The 22,597-nt window shown below is 37.3% G+C and overlaps 3 protein-coding genes and 2 long non-coding RNA genes across 10 annotated transcripts; 2 read left to right on the plus strand and 3 right to left on the minus strand.

Annotated features, from left to right (window-relative positions):
• Positions 1 to 168: 168 nt before the first annotated feature.
• On the minus strand, positions 169 to 3,714 carry LOC111246713 (uncharacterized). Of its 2 annotated transcripts, none has more exons than XM_022796760.2 (3): positions 3,555 to 3,714; positions 2,336 to 2,513; positions 169 to 1,582 (listed from the first exon to the last, which is right to left on the minus strand). In XM_022796760.2, the coding sequence occupies exons 2-3, from the start codon at positions 2,490 to 2,492 to the stop codon at positions 600 to 602; spliced, it is 1,140 nt and encodes a 379-aa protein (XP_022652495.1). In that variant the 5' UTR covers positions 2,493 to 2,513; positions 3,555 to 3,714; the 3' UTR covers positions 169 to 599. The 2 variants fall into 2 exon arrangements, with proteins under 2 accessions (XP_022652495.1, XP_022652494.1); XM_022796759.2 differs by lacking the exon at positions 3,555 to 3,714 and adding an exon at positions 3,094 to 3,491.
• Positions 3,715 to 5,806: 2,092 nt separating this feature from the next.
• Positions 5,807 to 11,025, minus strand: LOC111246714 (B-cell receptor-associated protein 31). 4 transcript variants are annotated; one of them, XM_022796762.2, is made up of 5 exons: positions 10,887 to 11,025; positions 8,583 to 8,731; positions 7,332 to 7,589; positions 6,840 to 7,055; positions 5,807 to 6,478 (listed from the first exon to the last, which is right to left on the minus strand). In XM_022796762.2, the coding sequence occupies exons 2-5, from the start codon at positions 8,672 to 8,674 to the stop codon at positions 6,373 to 6,375; spliced, it is 672 nt and encodes a 223-aa protein (XP_022652497.1). In that variant the 5' UTR covers positions 8,675 to 8,731; positions 10,887 to 11,025; the 3' UTR covers positions 5,807 to 6,372. The 4 variants fall into 4 exon arrangements, with proteins under 4 accessions (XP_022652497.1, XP_022652499.1, XP_086839622.1 ...); XM_022796764.2 differs by lacking the exon at positions 10,887 to 11,025 and adding an exon at positions 10,377 to 10,512; XM_086983496.1 differs by lacking the exon at positions 10,887 to 11,025 and adding an exon at positions 10,349 to 10,367.
• A 248-nt stretch (positions 11,026 to 11,273) lies between these two features.
• On the plus strand, positions 11,274 to 17,459 carry Npl4 (nuclear protein localization 4). The gene is made up of 6 exons (XM_022796757.2): positions 11,274 to 11,408; positions 12,568 to 12,651; positions 13,285 to 13,509; positions 13,690 to 14,017; positions 14,245 to 14,604; positions 14,954 to 17,459. The coding sequence occupies exons 1-6, from the start codon at positions 11,289 to 11,291 to the stop codon at positions 15,820 to 15,822; spliced, it is 1,986 nt and encodes a 661-aa protein (XP_022652492.1). The 5' UTR covers positions 11,274 to 11,288; the 3' UTR covers positions 15,823 to 17,459.
• Positions 17,460 to 18,104: 645 nt separating this feature from the next.
• LOC147757102 (uncharacterized) lies at positions 18,105 to 20,588 on the minus strand. The gene is made up of 2 exons (XR_015323636.1): positions 20,273 to 20,588; positions 18,105 to 19,931 (listed from the first exon to the last, which is right to left on the minus strand). It is a non-coding gene; the product is annotated as an uncharacterized LOC147757102 (long non-coding RNA).
• Positions 19,083 to 21,840, plus strand: LOC147757103 (uncharacterized). 2 transcript variants are annotated; one of them, XR_015323634.1, is made up of 2 exons: positions 19,083 to 19,215; positions 19,645 to 21,840. It is a non-coding gene; the product is annotated as an uncharacterized LOC147757103 (long non-coding RNA). The 2 variants fall into 2 exon arrangements; XR_015323635.1 differs by having other exon boundaries at positions 19,084 to 19,215; positions 19,716 to 21,840.
• The last annotated feature ends 757 nt before the right edge of the window (positions 21,841 to 22,597 follow it).

Raw genomic sequence — 22,597 nt, forward strand, 5'->3', positions numbered from 1 at the left:
CAATTGCTCCACTCTCAAATTGCAAATATTATTAGAACAAACCATCTCGTGTCTATCTAGTGCTATTTGCTAAAACTGTTTGTTATTCACCTTCGACTCATACAAAATCGTGCGCGAGAAGAGTTCAGAAAACCAATAAACAGCTTAAAGTATCTTGTAGGACACACCTTAAAGCAGTCAATCTGAGCCTTAAACCATTAGTTTTATTTACAGCAGTGTGTACAAACATTTCAGCAAACTTATATAATTACAAAAATGTACATTTATGCGTTGATTCCTGCACTCGTAAAAAGGGACTGTTAATGTTCATTCGTTGTTTTATCATCTCGATTATCATACATTAACATGTGGTAACTTTCACGCTACTAAAGATGATTGTCACAATACGACTTGGATATGCAGCGTCAGAGTATAGTTCATTTATGATTAACGCTTGTGACACCGTCAAAACGCCGAAGTATGTGTACCACAGCTTTGACTGCATCTACTCCTGCCTGCCGTCCCAGTGCCTTATTATCTGGCTAAGATTTTATGATAATTGCAGATGAAGTCGAGTTTTCACAGCTCAATCTCTGTATCGTTCGGGTTTGTTGTTTTTGTCATAGTTTTAATTTTTTTTTGACTCTACCACATCCAAGTCGACGCCCATTATCATCTTGATTACTATTCTCACTATTATCGTCGCTATCGTCATATAGTACACGTTGCTTTTGAACACGTTTCAGCTGTTCACAATATTGGGCGACTTCATTTTCTGTAGCCATGCTTGGTTGCTCAGTGAAATACGTCTGATGGAGAGAATCCGAAGAGGACAGCCTTTTTGCAGGGTCATATACTAACATTCCAGAGAGAAGCTTTACGCCCGCATCTGAGGTAATCCGGGCGAATTCATCCTCAAATTGCCTCTCTCGTTCATTTAACGCCATACAGGTCATCACGGACAAGCTATTGAGGTCTGGCCAGTCGTTCTCTGTTGGGGTTCCAAGCAGGTCGACGATATGGTTGATCTGGTTTATTTCCGATTGGCCGGGAAATAGAGGCTTACCCTTAAGTAACTCGGATATAACGCACCCGGCTGACCAAACATCCACTGCACACGTTTGTCGCGCGCATCCGAGGAGAATTTCAGGTGGGCGATACCACAGAGTAACAACCTGCGGTGTCCATTTAGCCTGTTTTACACCCGCCGTCGACCCAAAATCTGCGATTTTGAGTACACCTGCTTTCAGCATTAGATTATCGGTTTTAATATCTCTGTGAATGAGGCCTCTTGAATGAATATAACTCAACCCTGTCATTAGTTGCCATGTAAGCGACTTAACAATTCGCTCAGGAGCTTTATACTTTACAACATTTGCAAGCTGAACCGGACAGAATTCGATGGCCAAGAAAACGTCCGAAATACCAACAACAATTTGGTGGAGTTTAGCTATGTTGTGGTGCTTTAAGGAAGCCAGCATTTTCACCTCACGAAGGCTATCCTTCAAAACTATTTCATGACAGTGATTGTTCGACTGCTGTAATGACAGCTTCTTTAGTGCCATTGGAGTTTCATCCGGCGCAGTGACATGATAAACTCGGCCTAAAAACACACGGGTTCAACGTACAGCAAAAATTAGTATAGTAGTACTATGCAGTCTTGCCATAACCGCAGTAAATCGCTTAGCTGCGATTCGAATTATTATTTTCCTATATGAGAATCATCAACCGGCGCTTTAACAACACTTGAAGCGGATTAAAAAAAAAATTAATCATTGAGTTTACTGGTTACCAATATAGTTACCGGGAACGCCTTCACCACAATCCAAGCCGGATTGTAAAAACCTAATTATAAAACAAAATCACTGAAAACGATTTGCGTAAGACGAGGCTTTATAGAATAACTGCGCGATTTTTCCGTCTATATTACCAAAATATCTCTTCGAAAAGAAGAAACAGCAACTGATGTGCTCGTTTATTCGATATGCAATTTTGTAACCGTATCAATTTAAGGAATTCAAACACCACTTTTGACGTCAGTGGCATCTACGCAACTAATTTCAAATAATTCAGTGCCTGGGCATAATCACTTCATCCTTCAGACATATTTCATTTTTGGCAATATGTTATAGAACCGGTCCACCACCATGGTAAAGGTCAGTAAAAACGTTCATTAAAATTGTTCTCGTTTTCAAAAAATGAGTTAATACGTGTTTTTAATTTACTGCAAACCTGCCCGACAATCTACACTAAGCCTAAAGCGATATACAATCCAACAACACTAAAGAGAATCATGCAGATCTTAAATGCTTCCTACATATACCCTCACTCCTATTCACGATTAATATTAACTTACCGAAACTGCCTCGCGCAAGAAATCCAACCTTGGTGAAATTTGACAAGGGAGCGGCTCCATCTCTGAGATCTGTGGGCAATTCTTTCATGAACTTTCCAACGACCTCATTTGGTCCCTTGGCAATAATTGAATCAAACTCTTCCTCACTGTCAAACATAGTCTGCAAATGTTCTGAACTCTGCATTCATTCACACACAGCCAAACAGATCGAAAAACGTCAATTTCCAAATTTCGAACACTATCAAATACTACCAATCATGTTTCTCATATATATATTCCGTCTATAGCTTATGAACTGATCGTTAGAATCACAACGATTTAAATTATTGCGATTGGAAAAAAATAGTTTTTTAAATCTGTATAGCTAGAGGTCTTTTGATATCAGGTTACAGCGTGCGTAATAGAGATTCACTGCAAATATAGATATACTTTCTATGTAATTTGCTTGTTATATCTTGAAATCCAATAGAGCTATAATGGCTATTGTTATAGTTCATAAAAAATTCAAACAGATGCACTAAAACATAAATCGAGCTCACCTTTCCCAACAAGAAGTATTGAACAAAAGAAGCAGATTATCATGACATTTTAATATTGTATCTCTAAACACAGGATTTCAGCCAAAGAGATTACACACTGCTAAATAATTTAAGAACCTAGAATTTTTCCTAGCTCTTATATAATAGACACTACTAATATGACGAAGGTTGAGTAAAATAGGATGTATAAAAAACCGAATAAAAGGCTCAGATATTAACCTGCTCGAATAACGCAAACATGAACATGTTTGATATTCATTTAATGCACATGTCCAAAAATGTTTGCCACGGCGCGTCGCCAGCATTTTTGACACCGAAAGTCACACCGAACAATGTGATACATAAAATATACTAATACACTTTGTCGCTTTAATAAAGAGGTTTTTAAAAAATTAAGAATATCATCGAAATAGCACAGTCGTATGTCGTGACAAAGCTTCAGACAAGACTTGTCTGATAATGTGAATACTTGAAAATAAAAAATCACAGAACGCAATTATCGCTGACTTGTACCATGAATAAAAGAAGCCAAATAAGAAGGTACTTTTTTTAATTGGATAGAAAGTGGCATCTCTACTTTCATAATGACGGCAAAAAAATATGTGTCTCTCTACTGACGCATGCAAAAAGCACACGAAGATTGAATACGAAATCTTGCGAATATTAATCTCAATACTTACAGTTGAATAAACCTAGCTACAATATTTGAGCGACAGTTTCGACTGTACAGATTCTTTGGATATTCCTCTCTTCTTACGATAAAATACATCGGATGGTGGTAGAAACAGATTCGTCTGCATATGTTGGTAAATACCAGTGCGTAGGACTGCACTGGGTTGGGTGTTTGCAAGACGTCTGCTCAGTCTGCCCTTTTTTAAAATTTCGGTTTCTTTTCATGTCATGCAGGTTAGGGCAGGCACATGTTGACACAGGGACGCTAAGGATATTGTATTATGAATAAATAATAGACGGTTACATTTTTTACATACTAGATTCATTAGCGAGAGCACATACTATAGCAGATGTATATAAAAATTAAAATAAGTGTAGGTGGTCTATTGTTCAAACTTCAATTCGATGGTATACATAAACATCGTCCTACAAAAGTAGATTATAGTATTACTTTAACTCCTTAATACATGGTTACTTTCATACGACGCACATACATTATCCTGAGACGTATTCAATAACGCTTAATAATGTAGTCAACTAAAAGAGACCAACATTGACAACACATGACATTTTCCTTGATATATTGCTCATACCAGAAAAAACTAGGTACCTGTTTAATATTAATATTTTTTTTAACTTGTTGGTCGAAGCAAAATGTATGTTTATTTAAATTTATTTTAAATTAAGCTGCATGCAAAATATAGTCTCGACAAACCTTAATTAAACATTAAAAGCTATTTATTTACCAAGATGTAACGTAATCAAATAATTTTTGAATAAGTGTAACCTTTTTGCTTATTTATAAAAAAAAAAATCAAAAAAGAGCTTAAGTCAGGACCTAGAAGGATAGATCACTTTTTGAATAAGAATAATTCTTGAGTTTTGTATGTTCAGGGTGTTTACGTACCCACATTTTGCCCGCATAACTCTGATTTCAAGATACTCATTTTCTAAAACTATATAGCTTCTAAAATAACTCCATTATTTTACTCCTTCTAACTTACATGGCAGATTATACAAATTTCACGTATCATCCGAGTACCTCGATAGGGAGTTGTCAGTGCGAATTTTCCGTAAAACAACATGAGTACTTGAAAACAATTATTGCTGGAAACTGAAAATTAAACTGAGGTTAATTTATCACTTCCCTAGTATAAAAATAACTGTGCTTCGCTCAACTTCAAATGAAATACGGGTCTCGGTCGTAGCATTAGAAGCACTGTGGAATCGGGAATGAAAAATCCTTTAAAAAATATACAGAAGACGTTTTGCTTATGGGGGAGATTTAAAGGTATAACATATAATTGAGGATTAGTCTAGCAAGGCTTAAAATCACTTACGAAGTTCAATGTAAAAACCGGACCTCTAGGGGTATAAAAACACAGTACTTAAGAAACTTCTTATGCCTTGTTATTAGAGTTTCAAAAGAAGTTATTACTTCCGATATATACACTTCATTTACCTTATTGAAAATATGTACTTTCAAAACTATTTCCGAAGTTAGTGGGTGTTTGATGATGCGCAACAGACGTTGTCCACAAACATTGACAGGTATTTATTCGGCTTTCTATAATTTGCAGTACGCGCCTTTTTTGACTGGTACGTCGAATTATTTTTCTCTATTATTGTTGGGCTAACAAGCTATCATTGTACTACTATGACATACCACACAGATTTTGTTTGAAGGTGCACAAATACTGACCCAGTTGTTGAAGAAATGTTATATAAAGCATAAACTCCAAACAGACGTCATCGGCATTTGATATGTATTGCCAGTTGCACGAAATTTAAAAACTAGAGTGGCTTTTGAACTAGATTATCACAACGTTTGTTGAAAGAATACTGCGATTAAATAGGATTTACTGCGTCAAATTAGAAGCTGGAATATTTCCATTTCGTGTACGGAAAGCGGTTGAACACTGGTTTAAAATCACAATCGAGGTTTGTAGAGAACTTGGAGCGCATAGGAAGTGTGAAGACTCTAAAGATCCTTAGAGTTAAGCATCTCAAAATTGAAAACCAAAGGCTCTAATGACATTAAAAAGTTCTTATGAATAAGCTCTATAATAGCTCTATAATTGTAAACCACACATCTCTGCAATCGCATTCATTTGAGAATAAAATTGAGCAAACTAAGACAATGCCCGTTGAACGTTAATACGTGACGCTTTCCTGCAGGTTAAGTCACATAAGTGGCGGTTTATGTTCAACTAATCAAACGAAGATTCTGCCTTCAGCAATGAACGAATGAATAGACAGATTATTAAAAAAACACAGAACGTGACAACACTTTATTTTTTCATCATAAATACTTATTGCAGCATTACCCGCTGTATCATGTCGGATACAGTTTTCCTTGCCAGGTATAAATTGAGTAGACGGAGCAATTAAACATACAATTTAAACAAGTAAACATGCATTAGCTAGGACTGCCAGCATTTCTGACTTCTTTCTCATTTTGTTTGCAGTGCATTGCTTAATCTTGAGTAGCTTAGTTTAAGTTATCCAAAACAGAGTGCAATCACTTTTTGTAGATATTGGTGGAAAATGTCAGTGTGAAACGCACCGCTTCTGTTGGAACCTTCTCCTGTAAAACGTCTCGCAAACTGTCGCCAAGATACTGATTGCTGGCGGGAAGAAGATTCGAACTTTTTATGAATGACGCCAAATTTCATTTACCGCCTTTTTTCCGAATCGATTCATTGCCTCTCTTTTTCATTGCTGAATGACACGTTGATGTACGTTATTTCTGTTTGGAGTAATCATCCTCTAGATAGTATTTGCGATTATTGATTTAGCGTCATTGATAAAATGCGGATAGTCATTCTACGCCGATTTTTTGTGCTGGTCTGACTTCCCGGTTGCGTTTAACTCTTCACAGAGCTCGTCATATTGCTTCTGGAGATTTAGGGCCTGGGCCTTCATTGCTTCCCTATAAAAACACACAAAATTAAAGATTGATAGATTTAAGTAACGGATTCTTTCATCGATTTACTGTAATTCTGTAATCTATAACAAATTGGAATAAAGTGGGAATCACAGACACGAAGCGTGAAGCTAGCGTATAAAGTCGTGCGCTCAAACAGCGCTTAGACCGCGGCAACAACTTTGAGGTTTTTATAATGATTAGATACGACTTTCATCTTTAATGAGTGCTTTGTGTTCCATTATATTGAAACATGTAAAATTTAGTATGTCAGTCATCCAAAGATTGCCCAACCTACACACATTGAAGTATGATTGGACTATTTCTTAGCAAGAGTACATATGCTAAAACCTTTAACAAAACCTACTTGTCTTTAATGGCTTTGGCAAGATCCTTCTCTTTCTCATCTAGCTTCTTGCGTAGTTCCTTCATATCGTTTTCACTGTTAGTTGAACCAGCGTTCTGCCTTTCCAAGGCCGCTTGAGCAGCAGCGGCAGCATTCTGCGCTTGCTTAACTAGGACTTCATTTGTAACAATCAGATTGGCTTGGCTCGTGATCAAAGATACAAGCCGACGAATAACACTGAAAAACCAATCAATACAAAAAGATAGGTAGGTACCGGTCTTCATAAAAGGGTCACATTTCGGTTTCTTGTCTATTTCACGAAAGGTATAAACCTTTTTTCTTAATCGTATATCTCTCGACAACAAGGAAAACTGGATTTAGAAAAAAATAAAGAATAGCGACAATAAAATGGAAAAAAATGGCGTTTTGCAGTAAATTTAAGTTTGGTCCAGTCGTGAATAAGTACAAACAAATAAAGTTACATAATATATATATATATATATATATATGTACAGTGCAAGAAACAGAGAGAATCCCGCAATGTAGAAGTTCCTCTGGGAGCGGAACATCTTCATGGAATGCTGCATTTCCACATCCATATGCGAGTGATGATGATGGTCATGGTCATGTGTTCGGATAGCAGAGTATTTCACCACATCGCGGACCGAATCAACGAAGAACAAGACGAGAATTGCTATGGCCACCATGAACCAAAGGTTTGCTTGGGCGGCAAAGCTTTTCAGAAACCTTGATTTGAACAGATTTGACCATCTGTAATTGATAAATATTATGTAAAAAAATGAATACCGTAAGTATATATAAGTCAGTAGCCGCTGAAAAGAGCTGGCGCGATAACAAACCGAAGCAATTGTATAATTATTGATGTTGACAAGTGTATCTCTATTTTTAGAGTAACATATTTCGCTTGACAGACAAAATATTTAACATATGTGAGCATGCATTTCATCATCAATTAATAATTATCACCAATGAACTGGATAGTTCCCGAGTTTTGCAATATTTAGCTACAGGAAAAATTAATTTTACGATATTACTGATCAGAAGTTGTAATAGCCCCTTTGGTCGGTCGTTTGACTGACACTTAACTCAGTTCACTTTGTCGGAAAGTGTAGCTAGCAATATTCGCTCAGAAGCAAATTTTCGTGATGATTTGAATTTTTCTTTGCGATTTGCAGCAAGTTCAAATTTCGTCGTCAGTACCGTCATTTCCCTTAAACCCATTGAGTCGAAATTCTTAGCTTTTCGATGGAGAAGAGTCCACTGTGAACCTCACCAGAGGTTCAATTGACATCTGTCGTAAATATTTTTCGTATTGATGTTTTATCAGCTCAAACAATTTCCGTATACGACGGTAATATATTATTACTTTTCAATTTACAGTGCCATGCCGCTATTCTGAGACGTTCTTTCAAAATGCGTGAAAGACCAAAGGCCAAATAATTGTACCGATGCAATGTAGGACCTCCAATACCTTTATAATTGTGTTTCTCGAACAGTTTCCAGCTAACTATGAGGACAAATATAGTCTGAAAGATTTTGAGCTCAATGTAATAAAGCTATGCAAGAAGTAAACATCAATTGTACATATTTAGGATCGTTAACCTTTAGTAGTTTACCTTACAGAGTCGTTTATGAGAGATAAACAAAGAACAAATCTATGCAATATTAAATATTAAATCTTTGATGGCAAGTCCTGTACTATAATACTCTTATATAATACTTTGACCATCTGTTAGCACTGACATTTTCGGTGAGATGAATGGCAGCAGTAGAAGAACTACGATGATGATTTCTGCGTAAAGAAATCCAGCAACAAAGGTCCACTGTAGACTCATTTTGACGACCCCGTTTACACACGCTTACTTGACGTGGATAGGTGCGCTGTAAATCACCTAAAATAAATTGAACACCTTAAATGAGGTTAAACAGTACATGTGTATACACAAATTTGACCAGGCTCTATGAATGTTTTTCTAAATTTAAAAAAATTATTGAGTTGAACACGATTTAACCCTCAGTTGAAATTGGCATATTGCCGACGAATCTAACAAAATATCTCTGTTGTTAGCGGCTATCACGTTAGAGTCTGCAGCAGTTTCATTGATTGTTGTTGTAACCATTATGACAGTTATTCTTTGCAATCACGCCATTTGAAACCTTTGAAGATCAGAGGAGACCTCCAACTCTATATCCGCTGTTCATTGTAAATACACCTTGCATCAGCACATCGGTCAACATCTTTCCGCTATTTCACGTCTCTATCACAGAGTATACGAGATCATTTTGCGTTTTTTCTGACAGACATTCTTATCAATATATGCCATTACAAACCAACAGATAATTAAATACCAGCCTTTGAAGTCTCACAAGGATTGCATTCAATTTTCTTAGAACATATTCTTATTTTTTTTATTTTTAAGTTTCGGTTGCTGCTGTTTCTATTCCATACTTATTTCTTATAACTTCTAACTAGGATGAAATCACATGAAAACAAAGCGGATCCAAAACAAACGAACAAAGTGAATAAAGTTCGGATAGGTCATTGACAATGTAATATAAAACAAACTCTAATCTGAATAATAATTTGACGTCTTAGCAATTATTTGAGTGAATTGTATTCTGCAGCGTACTGAATAAATACGACATCGCATGGACTTATTTACCCTCCAGTCGTACCATGGGTTCTTTGCCAGCTCCTTGCCGTTTTTTTTTCTTCTATAGACCGGAATCTCATCAAAATTGACACTACATAGTTATTGATGAAATACTTAGTCTACGCATTTCCAATCATTGTTAGAGTTCCCATTGTGTTTCTTATGTAGCTTCAGGCCGAGAAGTAAAATTCTTTGTTTAGAAATTTGGAAGTACCATTCTGAATTCAACTAGTGCTCAGTACACAGCATTTCACTAATACGCTGATGCAAATGGCTAATTCTTAGTATACTTCTAAAACAGTTTGTTAGAGCTACATGATGGGTGTACGAGTATGGTAATACTTACATAAACACTCTTATAATGAGACTGCCGTAAGAACCGCTTTGTTTAATAACTCTTTCTATATTAATATCAGTACGCAGAACACATTCACGGAAAGTGATTTGTCCTGAAGCTTAGGATGATGCTATTTTTTTTTAAGTACCATTACGCGTTTGAGCACAACACAAACTTTAGCAGACAAACCGATACATCCTATTGGATAGTCATTTCAAACCCTCAAGAAAAATTGGGTCATGCATTTATTGCTTGGAAAATAATGCTTCTAGTATTGTTCATGATAAAAACAATGAAAGATAGGAAGAAACTTAACTATAGTACAAAGAGTCCGTAGCTTTATAAAAAAAAAGGGACGGTATAATAGAAAACAGCTAATCACATGAAATTAGGCAGTTAAATTCTTCACCAGTCTGCCATATGTGCATAAGTTGAGAGCGAAAAAGAGGCTTTCGGTACCCCTAGTAGCTCCTCAACGTAAGGAGTTATCACGCTAGTTAATACCACGTCACTTTTACCGATACAGTAGATTACTCATTTGCTTGCCGATTTAGATATGATCTCGCCAATACGCAATGCCTTCGAACTGGTTGCTTCACAGCGATGTTCAACACCCATTACCACACTACCAGGAAAAAAAAAGTAATATCTTTGGCAACCAACAGTCTAAGGAGGACTAATTCAGCATTATCTGTCGATACGATGACGGGGTCCTCCCGCTAGAGCGAATTCGTTACTAAGGACCGAAATAGATGCTACACCAGTCCAAGACTATGAGAGAGTGCTACTCAGTGTCTGGTAGGCGAATATCGACCGACATTCGGATATTTATTTAATCGGATAGATCTCAAGTCGCGTAATGTCATGTTAATCACAGCACCGATTTATGACAGTTACTTGTGTAACTGTCTTACCTACCGGAGAGTTCAAGTTACCGGTAGGATGTTCATATACTTAATTCAGTTACTAAAGTTGTAAAGTACAAAAGCATGGGTGACTAAAAGTAGCTGAAAAGACGTTCTACATTTATTTGTTCAACTTCGAAAACGCACTTACGAGTTAACCAGACGATGTTAGCCGTTTGGCAGAGACTGAATGCTAGTTTTGTTTTAGTTTACGAAATTTCTCCGGCACAATTACGAGTCACTGATTGCATGGTCGACACAGAAAACTGATTAAGGCACACGGAGCCAATTCACGGATGGCGGAATTTCCAAATTCGAGGACGTCATCATCCGCCACGGTGTGATGTGTTTCTGCACAATCTAGTGTTTAATAAAGCCTTTAAGATTTTAGGCCGCAAATAGGTCCCGAACCGCACGGCTAATGTCCCGGTGATAGAGATATAGTCAATTCGCAGGGTTCACTTTGAAGAATGCCATTTAAAATGCCCTTTGTGGTGAGCCTCTGATCAATTCACAATGTTTACAGCCGTTCCGCGCATTTAGTCGGCTATCTATGCAAACAACTTGGGCGGTTAGCAAACAAGCAGGCACAAAGGACTGTTTGGTGACCAAGCAGAATCTTCATTTTGGCAAGGCCGCTACGAAGCGGCTGTACGATATAGTTTGCTTCAAAGTAAGTACTGTTAATGATATTACCATTTACGGTGTAGTGCTTTCTGTACCTGTGAAAAGATTTGAAAGCTTCTGATCCGGTCAATCTCGTCGCTATTGACAACTTGTGCATAGTGAAGTTGTAAGCAGTATAATATTTTGAAGGTGGATGGGATCAAGCGGTACATTACTGTATCCCACATAGAGAAGCCAAATCTATAAATGGTGTTCATTAACGTGTTATACATTACAAGATAACCTACCTAAATGGAAAAATTATCTAAGCTAATCTATCGAACTTTCGAAATTTTGCTCTTTACTTAGTGCACTTCGTTTGTTCAACAACGATCAACTATTGCCTAATTAGTTAGGGGCATAATTAACCGAATGTGCTTCCAATTTGCAAGGTAGTCGTAAAATTTGTTGATTATACTGAGGTCGTTTCATTGCTCTGTAGGCCACGTCTGTTTAACGTTATTTTCTTTTATTGCATTTGAGCAATTAACAATTCTGCATAGTATAGGATCTAAATTAATAGGTGAGTACTTTGACATCGTGTTTGGTTGAATCTTAGATAGCGGTGTGAATCTTATCCATTTTTACTAGTTTTTCAAACGTTACCATAGTCATCATATTAACAACAATATACAATAATATAATTTCCATAATATCTATCTGTGTGCACATCAGTAATATGACAAAAAAACATATTGCTTTTGATAGATGTTGATGGTAATGTTAAGTATCTAAAATTAAAGTGTCGCCTTACGCGCAGTGTATTCAGATTGCTCAATGAAACGCCTCTTTTATTATATAGATATTTATCAAGGACGGCATATACAAGTGGTATGTGATGCTAGCCTATAATATCTACTGAATGATCAAAAAGATTGTGTTAGGTTTGAAAGTATTTAGCAAGTCCGTCTACGCCTTCGGTTGCTCGGATTTTTTCGCGCCCTGTTTTGTCATGCGTTCAGCGATTTGTTTGCGGTAACGTGCGAAAATATGGAAAAACTAGAGAGACCTAATGAGACCTAATTTTTCTATCTGATTGAAAATTAACCGCCTTTTATTAAAGTTTATACGCAGATGGTTAATGAATTTCTTCAATAATGCTTCCTTCCTGGATATTGTGTAATGCTGTCAGATCATGCCAATTATATAAAGCTGCGTGTTTACAGATGATGATTAGAGTGCAAAGCCCTGATGGGCAAAAGCGTGTCGAGCTCGACCGCGGAGATACAAGCGATGTACTTCTGGCAAAGGTAAATAAGATCTAAGAGAGCATTGACTGTAGGAACTATGCAAACTTTTGTCTGTTCCCACCTTGCTCTGTATTAGAACAACTGTTTCTCTATATTTCAATTGGAAGTTAAAGTTGACTGTTTTCAGATTGGCTATTGACATGATTTAAAACTAGTGCTAATAAATAGATACTCTTTTTTAATTACATTTTACTCCAGAAACTCGGACTTACTCCATGTTCTCGAGCATGTTACCGCTTTAACGTAAAGTTTCGTTCATAATTTTTCTAGCTCTATCTGTGCAGCTCGTTGAGGTTTCAATTGAAACTAAGCTATTCCGAACGGGCTAATTTTTCTAAGCAAGTACGCCGAATATGACACACGTGACAAATACAAAAAGGTGCTTGAAAAATAAGAAATACGTTTGTCGTTACTTGATGGTTTTACGTCCAAAAGAGATCAAAGGAGCAGCTAAAATGATTTGGTTGCAAACCTTCCAAGCATTACCCACCTCACAATGTCGGTTACCTGGGCTTATAACTTTATTAGAGTGTTTTTGAATTATATTTAACAATCGAATCAGCGCTACAAGAATCTGCTCCCAGGCGTATGATGTAGTTAAAATAAACATATGTTCGGGTTTTCTCAATTTAGGTTCGAGTTGTTTGTGGTTACACTAGTTGTGATGTATATCTAACGCGGGACCTCACCAAGCGAATACAGGCGAACGGTCGAAGTTTGGAATCGCTAGGGTTGCACCATGGCGACCTTGTCTATGTGCGAGTCACTCAACAACAGTCGGATGAAAAGATGGACCTTGGTCATCAAGATGGCGGCCCAATAGCAAACGGTAAAAACGGAATCAGCAATATTAGCCCGGTAAGTCTGTCCGGACATGGCTAACATTATTCAATACATTGTCAAGTAAATATATTATCCAGTTTATGTTCAGTATTATTGGCAATATCGATATTTGTTTAGCCCTACTTAAAATGTCAACCCATTTCTCTTTGAGTTCTTTGAAGATAGTAATGACAACCTTGGGTCGTCCGTTGTTAGTTCCAGAGTAGCTCCAGTGCGCCCATGTCGCAGAGGTCTGAGATTGAGGAAGACGAAGTAGATCGAATTCTAGCGAAGATGGATGGCAGAATTGCACAGGCTCGTGGCCCGCTATGCAGGCACAACGAGGGTGGCAAGTGCGTCCATTGTATACCGCGTGAGCCTTATGATGAAACCTATCTTGCCGAAAAAAAGATTAAACATTTGTCGTTCCATTCCTATCTCAAGAAGTTAACCAGCGGAGCCGATAAAGGAAAATTCGCCAACCTTGAAAATATCTCATGCAAAATTAAACCCGACTGTGCCGCACATCCGCCGTGGCCCAAAGGTAAGCTTATCAGGAGTCTAAGACATCGTCTGGAAGTTTAGTGTTTACGTAACAATCAGATAATTCAAATTTTATTACAGTGTACGCAAAGTTAGCATCTGAATTTGCGTGTTTGTTGATGGAAGTTTAATATTAAATTTTGGTTGTTAATTATGTATAAGGAGCTTTGGCAAGTTTTTTTTTTTTATAACAACCTCTTTATTTCCATTATACGTTGTTCATTACAGGCATTTGTTCAAATTGCCAGCCTACAGCTTTAACATTGAATCTCCAGAAGTATCGTCATGTCGATTGCGTCATGTTCGAAAATCGACAGATAGTCGATCGCTTTCTTGATTTCTGGCGCCGTTCGTCCTTCCAACGGTGTGGCATTCTTTTTGGCCGATATGAAACGCACGCTGACGTACCACTAGGTATCCGAGCGGTTGTAGCTGCAATTTACGAGCCTCCACAGCACTGCGCAAGAGATCAGTTCGAGCTCCTTGATGATCCTAACGAGGGGGCTGTTGATGAGCTCGCAGCTAAGCTTGGTTTGAGACGAGTAGGCTGGATATTTTGCGATCTGCTGCCTTTGGATACTCAAACAGGTTAGTTATATATATATATATATATATATATATATAGCAGTGTTTAGTGGCATATTCTTTGAGCGGTTGGTAAACTATTCCGTTAAGGTACTTGGATCGTGTAATTTCGAAATTATGGGTTGTCAAATTCAGTGAGTTGGAATGGTTGCCTAATCTACCTAGATAAAAATTAGAAGCATACTGGATTCGGCATTTATTCAATCATCCCAATATTCCGCATCGACGTTTTTACTTCACGACTGTGCTTGAGAAAATTTTGCTTCGGTTTAAATAAGCTGAATGTACCAGTTAATGGTGATGCTGCTTTTATTAAATGTTTTTTAATTAATTATTGCTGATCTTATTCTAGGCACGGTACGGTATTTACGCAGCACCCACTTCAGTTACTTGCTGTCAGCACAGGAGTGTATAACTGCGGCCGCATTTCAGAACAAATATCCTAACCCGTGTAGGCTTTCAACAAACGGCTACTTTGGATCAAAGTTTGTCACCGTATGTGTTACTGGCGACGAACAAAGTCGAATTCACATGGAGGGCTATCAGGTGTCCAATCAATGCATGGCCTTGGTAAGGGATAACTGTTTGTTACCGACACAAGACGCACCCGAGCTTGCTTGGGTCAGGGAGTCATCTAACGAGCAATACGTTCCTGACGTTTTCTATACGGCAAAAGACCAATACGGCAACGAGGTTAAAAATCATGCGCGTCCGTTGCCCGTTGAATATCTGCTAGTCGATGTTCCTGTAAGCTCGCCGAACGAGCCCATAAACACATTTCGGAGTGAGGGTCCTCAATTTCCTGTAGAGAATCGTGGTATGGTGAATCAGATCCAAGATCTGACATCGGTTAATCAATATCTACGAAACTTCACAGCCAACAAGGATTTACTTTCGGCTGCCAGGGATTTCCATTTTCTATTGTACATCTCTACGCTAGACGTGGTTCGTATTCCCCTCGACGGTTTACTAGAAGCCGTTCGCAAAAAGGACGCTAATGCCTGTGGAAATTGGGCATCGCGCTGTGATCAGTGGCAGACGTTTGAGACCATTCTCAGCTCAATGGGCAATCCTGACACTGATATGGTAAACGCCGGCGGTTCGGGAGCATCAGCATCCTCAGCAAAGGACGGCGGTGCGAGCTGGAACTGCGCACATTGCACATTTGCGAACGTTGCGTCTCTGTCGACCTGTGAAATTTGCTCGTTGCCTAGAAGTTGAGGTCTTTTGTTGGGAGCCTTAAATTATAAAAAAGGACTGCCACAAGCAGACGAGGTAGCCTCTTCAAGATCATCAATAATAATGGATAGGGGAAGAAACAACGGTGTATGAAAGTAAAGATACAGTCGTAGTGTGCGTGTTGGAAAAATAGAAAACTTACTATCATGAATAATGTAATAAACACAAAACTACCCATGTGATGTTTATAACGAAAGTGTCTCTTTTAACGTAAACGCTTGGATGCAGTTTATTTTGATTTCAAATGACGTTTGCATAAAAACGTGTTCTTTACAGGTATTCCTGTGAGTATTCTCATGACATGAAATTCAACTTCGACAAAGTAGTTTTTCAAGTGCTAGAAAGCCTTTAGCACTGCTATCATCTAAAAAAGCTAAAACCGCTTCGTTATTTTATAAACAGAAAAATAGTAATTTGTAGTTCCTTCTAGTTTGTAGAATTTGAATCCCTCCTAAATCCGAAAATTCATCTAAGAAGTAATCTTACGATAGCTTAATGTCGTCTAGGGTACGCTATAATTATTTAGCTGTGCTAGAGATAGTTCCATGTCTCATAATTGTATTCCGCATAAAGAGCCATCATGAATTCTCTCTATACCCTGTAGCAATGATATTTTCCCTGGATTTAGAAATCTATGAGAACAGTGTAGGACATCATGAACGCTTGCCCTGTATCATTTAAGTGAATTGAGAAAAAGCCTACATTAGGCTTATATTACGAAGCCACTTTTGATAAATGGATAAGTTGTTGCATTGCTTTATTACTTTAGATGCGGTAAAGAATAGCGTTCGTAAAATGCTTACTTTGATGACATATTGCCCGATAGGTCGTCACCGTTTAAAATCACTTTTATTTCAAAAACTATTAGTAGCCAAATCGAATCTCTCAGTTTGATATTATGCTAGTTGTGCGGTGATGTAAAGACGAGTGCTTTGAATTAATTTAAATGGTTTTCAAAAGGCTTCTTTGACTCGAGGTGAACCTTTGAAGTTCGTTTGGATTGCTTAGATCGGAGTCTGTGCTATTACGATCGCATTCGCATTGCTTGAAAATTAGAAGCGTTAGAAGGTGCTGAATTAGAGCTGACGTGTGTAACGAAATTGCATTTAAAGTGTAACACATTCTCATCGTCTTATCACAGAAATTCAAAAACTTTTCTAGCAGTATACTTCGTAAATATTCTCAAACGGGGACTCCAAACTGCCTTCAATTATACGTCTGAGGCTACATGGTTAGTAAAGCAAAATATAGATCTAGCGTGCTCAGGTGCCCATATTAATTTTAGCGTGTTCATGTCGCACACATATACCTGATAGTTAGGCTTAATCTTTTTTGAATGGCCATTTGCATTGTGATATCTGCAGAAATTACTTCGTTGTAACGTGAAAAGCAGTTCTAAAATTTCTACAGTGTTTGTTGGCAGTACCCATGATGTGGTAACCGTGAATAACTTATAAGATGCCAGATATTTAACTCGTGTCTCCTTTGTATATTCTACATCTGTGTTTTTCATTAGAGTTTTCTGTAAATACTTAAATTCAGGTTTATTAGAAATAGATACGTGCATATAAAGTGAATTTGTTAAACCTATCTGTTTAATAAAATAAAATTTATACAAATTGGTTGAGTCAATCGTTATTTGCGTTTACGAGACACATTGCAGACATGTGCAATGACAAGATATAAAAAATAAGGTGTAACACATACAGGTCTTTTCGGTCAGATATAAAATGATACATAGATATAGTAGTTAACTTACTTGTTCTTCACTTTTAGTTTGAAATGATCAGATTTACACCGATAGTGAGAGTGGCGTTAACAGAGCGGCGCTTCTACAAAAACCGGCTGCGCAGTTTTTTATGCTGTTAAGTCTTCAGTCATGACTACTGGCAGTTTTTCCAAAGGACTAAATACATCGCATGTTATATAATACATGTGTGTGTATGGTACATAAACTAGCTATTTCTTCCTGTGCTCTTCCCTTTCGCGGGCTTAACGATTTCATACAAAGCAAAATAGTTAGGCATTTTATTAAATACGGCAACGTTGCTTTTCAGTTTGCATATTTCAGAGAATATTTGTTCATCGTGAAATTCTATCAATTTCGACACAAGGTAGAAATTAACTTATCTGATAACGTTAGATATTTGTTGGAAATGAAACGATTTATTACTCTCCTAATCGTAATTTATTTACAGTCCGATAGAATGAATTAAAACAAAATTTATATCACCTTAAGTTATATCGTAATGAAAACAGGTGTCTGTATGAATTTGCATGCGTAAGAAGGAACATTCTCCACAAACGTACTTATTTACTGTAACTGTCGCTTTCTTCCAACATATTTTCCTTATGAGCATGAACCACCTATAAGTCAATTTAAAAATGTTTTCTTCTAAATTCGTAAACCATTTTGAAGAGTAATCGTCAAGGATACTGCTGTTTTTTGGAAAAACACTGCACGCAATAGTTTCCATTCTAAATTGTTAAGCTTTCTAAGGTTTTGCATTACGTAGCAATTTAAATGACCAATTTAAAAAACATGTTTAAAACTTTATGACGTTTTTGCGTCTGTTTCCCGTATTACCGGGAGCTGAATGGTGTTACGTTCAACACAATGTCCATTGCACAAAATTTGTACGGTGTGGTCTTTATGGAAGGAATTGAGCGACCTGACAACACCGTATGTAGTTTATATAGTCTAAGATATGGCCACATATAAAACTTGGTTTTAAGAAAGATGAAAACACCCTTCGATTAATGAACAAATCTGTAGTTTCTTCTCCGACTTTTTGTTAAAGCGAACAATTATTTCCCCGGAGAAATGTTGAAGAGGGCCAGATGATTAACGCCTAAAATTGTTTTAGAGAACAGTGCTAAGAGATAGTTTCCCAGGTCTTGGGTTTTCATTAAGCATTTGTGTGAGTTTAAAAGTACACCAGATACCCTTCAGAAACATGTGACATGCACCCTTTCAATAATACTTTAAAAAATGCCGAATCGAGGTACCAATATCATTACATGTCTATTTTTGCGCCTTTTTTAAAATTAATTTCTCAATCCTTCGAGTTACTAAGTAGATATTTTGCATCGACATATGGAATCCTCCCTAGGATTTTTCGGAAACTGCACATAACCTGGAAAAAGCTAAGATCTCCGACTTCAGCTAATTAAAGCCTGAAATTGCGCGTGCGGTATTTCCGACACAAAAACATTGGACTTTACCAGATCTTTGCTTATATAGCAGAAACAAACCTCCGACCTGCGTCATGATGAGTTTGTCGTTTTGTTCTATGAACTGGTTTTTGTGTTGAACCAAGAATGCTGGATGAGCGTATGACAGCTATGACAAACAGCTCCAAAGTGTAATCCAAAGTGAGAAGCATGTATATTCAATTTTTTCCTACACGTAATCATAGTTTCATACATTTACGGAATGCTCCGCTAAATCTCTTTTCTCTCACGTGGGATTTCCGAGTTACATTCGTTTCTAGCTCTATCATTTTCGTTGGTGATTTCGAACTAACAGACCTCGATCGTATGAAGCGATTTCATTGTAATTTAGGTTCGAATTTTCTGAATTAACTAGGTGATGACATTGTGAGCGATTAATTGGGCCAAAAGTAGACGGCTTTGTTGTTGGGATTCATCATTATACAACTAAGAAACGTTCTTTTTACAGCTGTAGAGTACGCAATCTACCACGATAGATGCGTGTTTGGAGCTTTTGGTGTTTGAGCATTATCAGATGAGAATAGCTGTTTGTTAACCTGACTAACCAAAAAAATGTAACTATTTATTTAGGGGGTTCACGGCATAGGTCGCTACTACAGTTATACTGACGGACGCAAAATAAATTTGATGTGTGTTTCAAGTTCGTACAGTTACGTGATCACGTCGTAATTTAAATTGATTAAGTCATGTTTCATTGGCGGTGTTTACGCTCGTTCATCCGTAATCACTTGATGAGCTGTAATGGTGAGATATGTCACGTAGATTGCTACAAATGCGTAAACGATGAGAAGGCCAACGGCTAAAAGATCGGGTGAATTCTGCAGACCTCGAAGTCCCAGGCGCGAAAGAGAAATCATCTTACATGCACGCAGATAAGAGAAGAGGACGTTGCAACAGTTAGGTTAGAAGAATTAGTAAAAATTTGTTAGATTAAATACTCGAGTATATATATTACTCATCTTCAGATATAATTACAACTTGAATTCAACTAAAAATACAAAAAAGAAGGGGTACATAAACTCTGCGTAATGCCCATTGTAGACTTCGCTTAGCTGTTTTTGCTTATAATATATCTTTCACCTAGTAAAAATATTATTTGGGAATACATGTACTTAATACAACTGACGGCATTGCTTCTACGATATTTTTATCTAAGCAAAGCTAATCTACACAACGTACAAGATACAAAATAATATACTTCAATTCATAGATGTTGTGCGTACACCTTGAAAATCCTCCACGACTGGCTAACGTCAATGTAAGTCAATTGCAGTTCTAAACTACTCGCAGAATACTTTTCACTGAAGCACAGTCTCACACTGGTAACAATGATCAAGCAAACTTACAGAATCACAATTGATACAAGAGTGCTCTAATGAAAACACAACTTGGGGCACTAACCAAACCTGACGTATAGACAACATAGTAAAATATGCCTTTTCGTCGTTGTGACCGAGCTCGCACGATTACAAACAATAGCAGCAGAGCAATTTTAACCTTTTGTAGCTAGCTGTACGAATTTCTACTGTTTATTAACCCGAGGCAAACTGGCATTGTCACGGACTTCATAGGGGGTGCTACGAAATGTTATTTTATTTATACCAACGTTACTAGATATTAGAACGAATAATATGTTGCTGGGAAGTTATCAAACGCATTGTCTTCTACAACACTATGTTGAAGGTAATAGCCCGAAAATGCTCCAATTTTTGTTTTGTTTAAAGGCAAAGCTGAACTACACTGGAGTAGTTGAGCTCCACCACCAGGCTCATTAAGTTGGGCCTAATTGTTGAGTTCACTTACAATTTTTAAAATCTTACCAAAATAAAGTCGAGTGCCCCTTTCCTCTATTATGTAATTATAGTAATCTTACCTTATGTTATTCAAATATAATAGCTAACTAGTCCGTCGTGAGTATTGTTATACATTTTGTCCTGATTTGACCCTTAACGTTAGTGTTCTTTCCTGTTATTAGGATCACTATTGTTAATTGTGAACATTATTGCCATTGTCAAGCTTATCAGAGATTTGCGGAACTTGAAGGCCATTGGCAATTGCTATAATGGACCCAGCCACATCGTCAGAACGACAAGTGGGTCGTAGGTGCCGGCTAGACCAGACCCGTTTATTAAGATAAACCCTGATCTACTTCATCAGTGAAGGGTTTAGCGCAACAGCTTTTGTTATACTCACCGTCGTATAACACAGCATAGTGTTTGCTGCCGATTCTGTCATTCGCCTACAGGGTAATTGAAACGGTGTTATGTAGTGGCCCTCAATAATTGTGTTTCTCGGCCGTTTATTTAGTTCTGCCATTTCTGAGCTCATAAAATACTACGAACCGGTATTCGTTTGGTCATATGGAGGCTGGAATTTTTCCTGTCATATCGAAAAGAAATTGCCCAAGTTGCGTTTGTGTCCATTACAAGAATCAATTTAACATTCAAATGAATGATCATCCTCCATGAAATGAAGTTCTGTGCGGCGCTAGCTCAGTTAGTTCAGACGCAGTAGTAGTTACCGAAGTCAGGGAGTCGTTATTTTTTAGCAGGATTTTTATAGCTATATATCTGAAATCAATTAAGTGTTTTAAATTTTACGTCCAGTACTGCCGCTAAGCGTTACTTTAATCATCTTACGTCGATTAAGTATATTATTATAAAGCATTTGCAGGATATATTTGAAACTTGTCCAGAAATATGTATTCACATTGTAACAATGGATGCTTTTTAATTGAAATAAAAAAATGAAATTTTAATTCCACTATTTTTGTTCTGTTCTGTTAATTGTGTTCTCTTCTGAAATGGGCTAAGATGGGTCGGTGCTATCGGTTCTTACTTAAAGAAGACAAAGAGGTTACAGTGGAAGTCTACGTGAAAAGTTCGTTTATAAAGTTATTAGTTAGTATACGGATTCGAGGGCTTCATCCCGAGTCTATTTTCTGATTGATTTATTTGATTTGTTGATGTTACACCCAATCTAACATTTACTATTAATTTGATTTTTTGATACAACGTCCACCATAGCGTAAACGTTAAGTCACACCAACCACATTCTATGGCAATTTTACCTGTCTCACCTAACACGTAAGCCTTTTGAAATTCTGTAGCCAGCCTGTTAAAAAGGTTTACCAGGGAGCTTAGCCAACACCGAAGTTGGATCTCTCTCATATTATAGCTTTGAATAGACCTCTACAATGTGATTAAGATGCTTTTTTAGGGTCGGCCATCGGCCAGCCTTTGAGGGACGTACGTAGCCGGCCTTGGGCAGACGTTTAATAGATGTTACCAATGATACAGTCGGCTAACCTATTGTTCCTGGGACGTCACTGAAGCTAAAGAATTAAAACATTTATCCCAGTATCATCTAAACGGAAAAAAAAACTATTAAATTCTATGTTTGGGCCTCTTTATGCCGAAATATTTATTTAAGCTATAAAAATACATATCCTATTTTTACTTAGCCCGATGGGACCTATCAATTGGTATGAAGAATTAGCGTGAACAAGGTAATACTTTGCGTA

The sequence above is a fragment of the Varroa destructor genome, unplaced genomic scaffold (genome assembly GCF_002443255.2).
Source record: "Varroa destructor unplaced genomic scaffold, Vdes_3.0 BEIS01000003.1, whole genome shotgun sequence".
NCBI lineage: Eukaryota > Metazoa > Arthropoda > Arachnida > Mesostigmata > Varroidae > Varroa > Varroa destructor.

What these genes read in the sequence shown, in the direction of transcription:
- LOC111246713 (XM_022796759.2), bottom strand. Translation starts at nt 3,120, where the DNA reads ATGTTCATGTTTGCGTTATTCGAGCAG. An exon ending in TGTTTGCGTTATTCGAGCAG is followed by an intron (nt 2,514 to 3,093) that starts GTTAATATCTGA and finishes GAATGAATGCAG; the next exon opens with AGTTCAGAACATTTGCAGAC. An exon ending in TCTTGCGCGAGGCAGTTTCG is followed by an intron (nt 1,583 to 2,335) that starts GTAAGTTAATAT and finishes GTGTGTTTTTAG; the next exon opens with GCCGAGTTTATCATGTCACT.
- LOC111246714 (XM_022796762.2), bottom strand. Translation starts at nt 8,674, where the DNA reads ATGAGTCTACAGTGGACCTTTGTTGCTGGATTTCTTTACGCAGAAATC. An exon ending in TTCTCTCTGTTTCTTGCACT is followed by an intron (nt 7,056 to 7,331) that starts GTACATATATAT and finishes TTGGTTTTTCAG; the next exon opens with TGTTATTCGTCGGCTTGTAT. An exon ending in GCCAAAGCCATTAAAGACAA is followed by an intron (nt 6,479 to 6,839) that starts GTAGGTTTTGTT and finishes GTGTTTTTATAG; the next exon opens with GGAAGCAATGAAGGCCCAGG.
- Npl4 (XM_022796757.2), top strand. Translation starts at nt 11,289, where the DNA reads ATGCAAACAACTTGGGCGGTTAGCAAACAAGCAGGCACAAAGGACTGT. An exon ending in GCGATGTACTTCTGGCAAAG is followed by an intron (nt 12,652 to 13,284) that starts GTAAATAAGATC and finishes TTCTCAATTTAG; the next exon opens with GTTCGAGTTGTTTGTGGTTA. An exon ending in ACATCCGCCGTGGCCCAAAG is followed by an intron (nt 14,018 to 14,244) that starts GTAAGCTTATCA and finishes TGTTCATTACAG; the next exon opens with GCATTTGTTCAAATTGCCAG.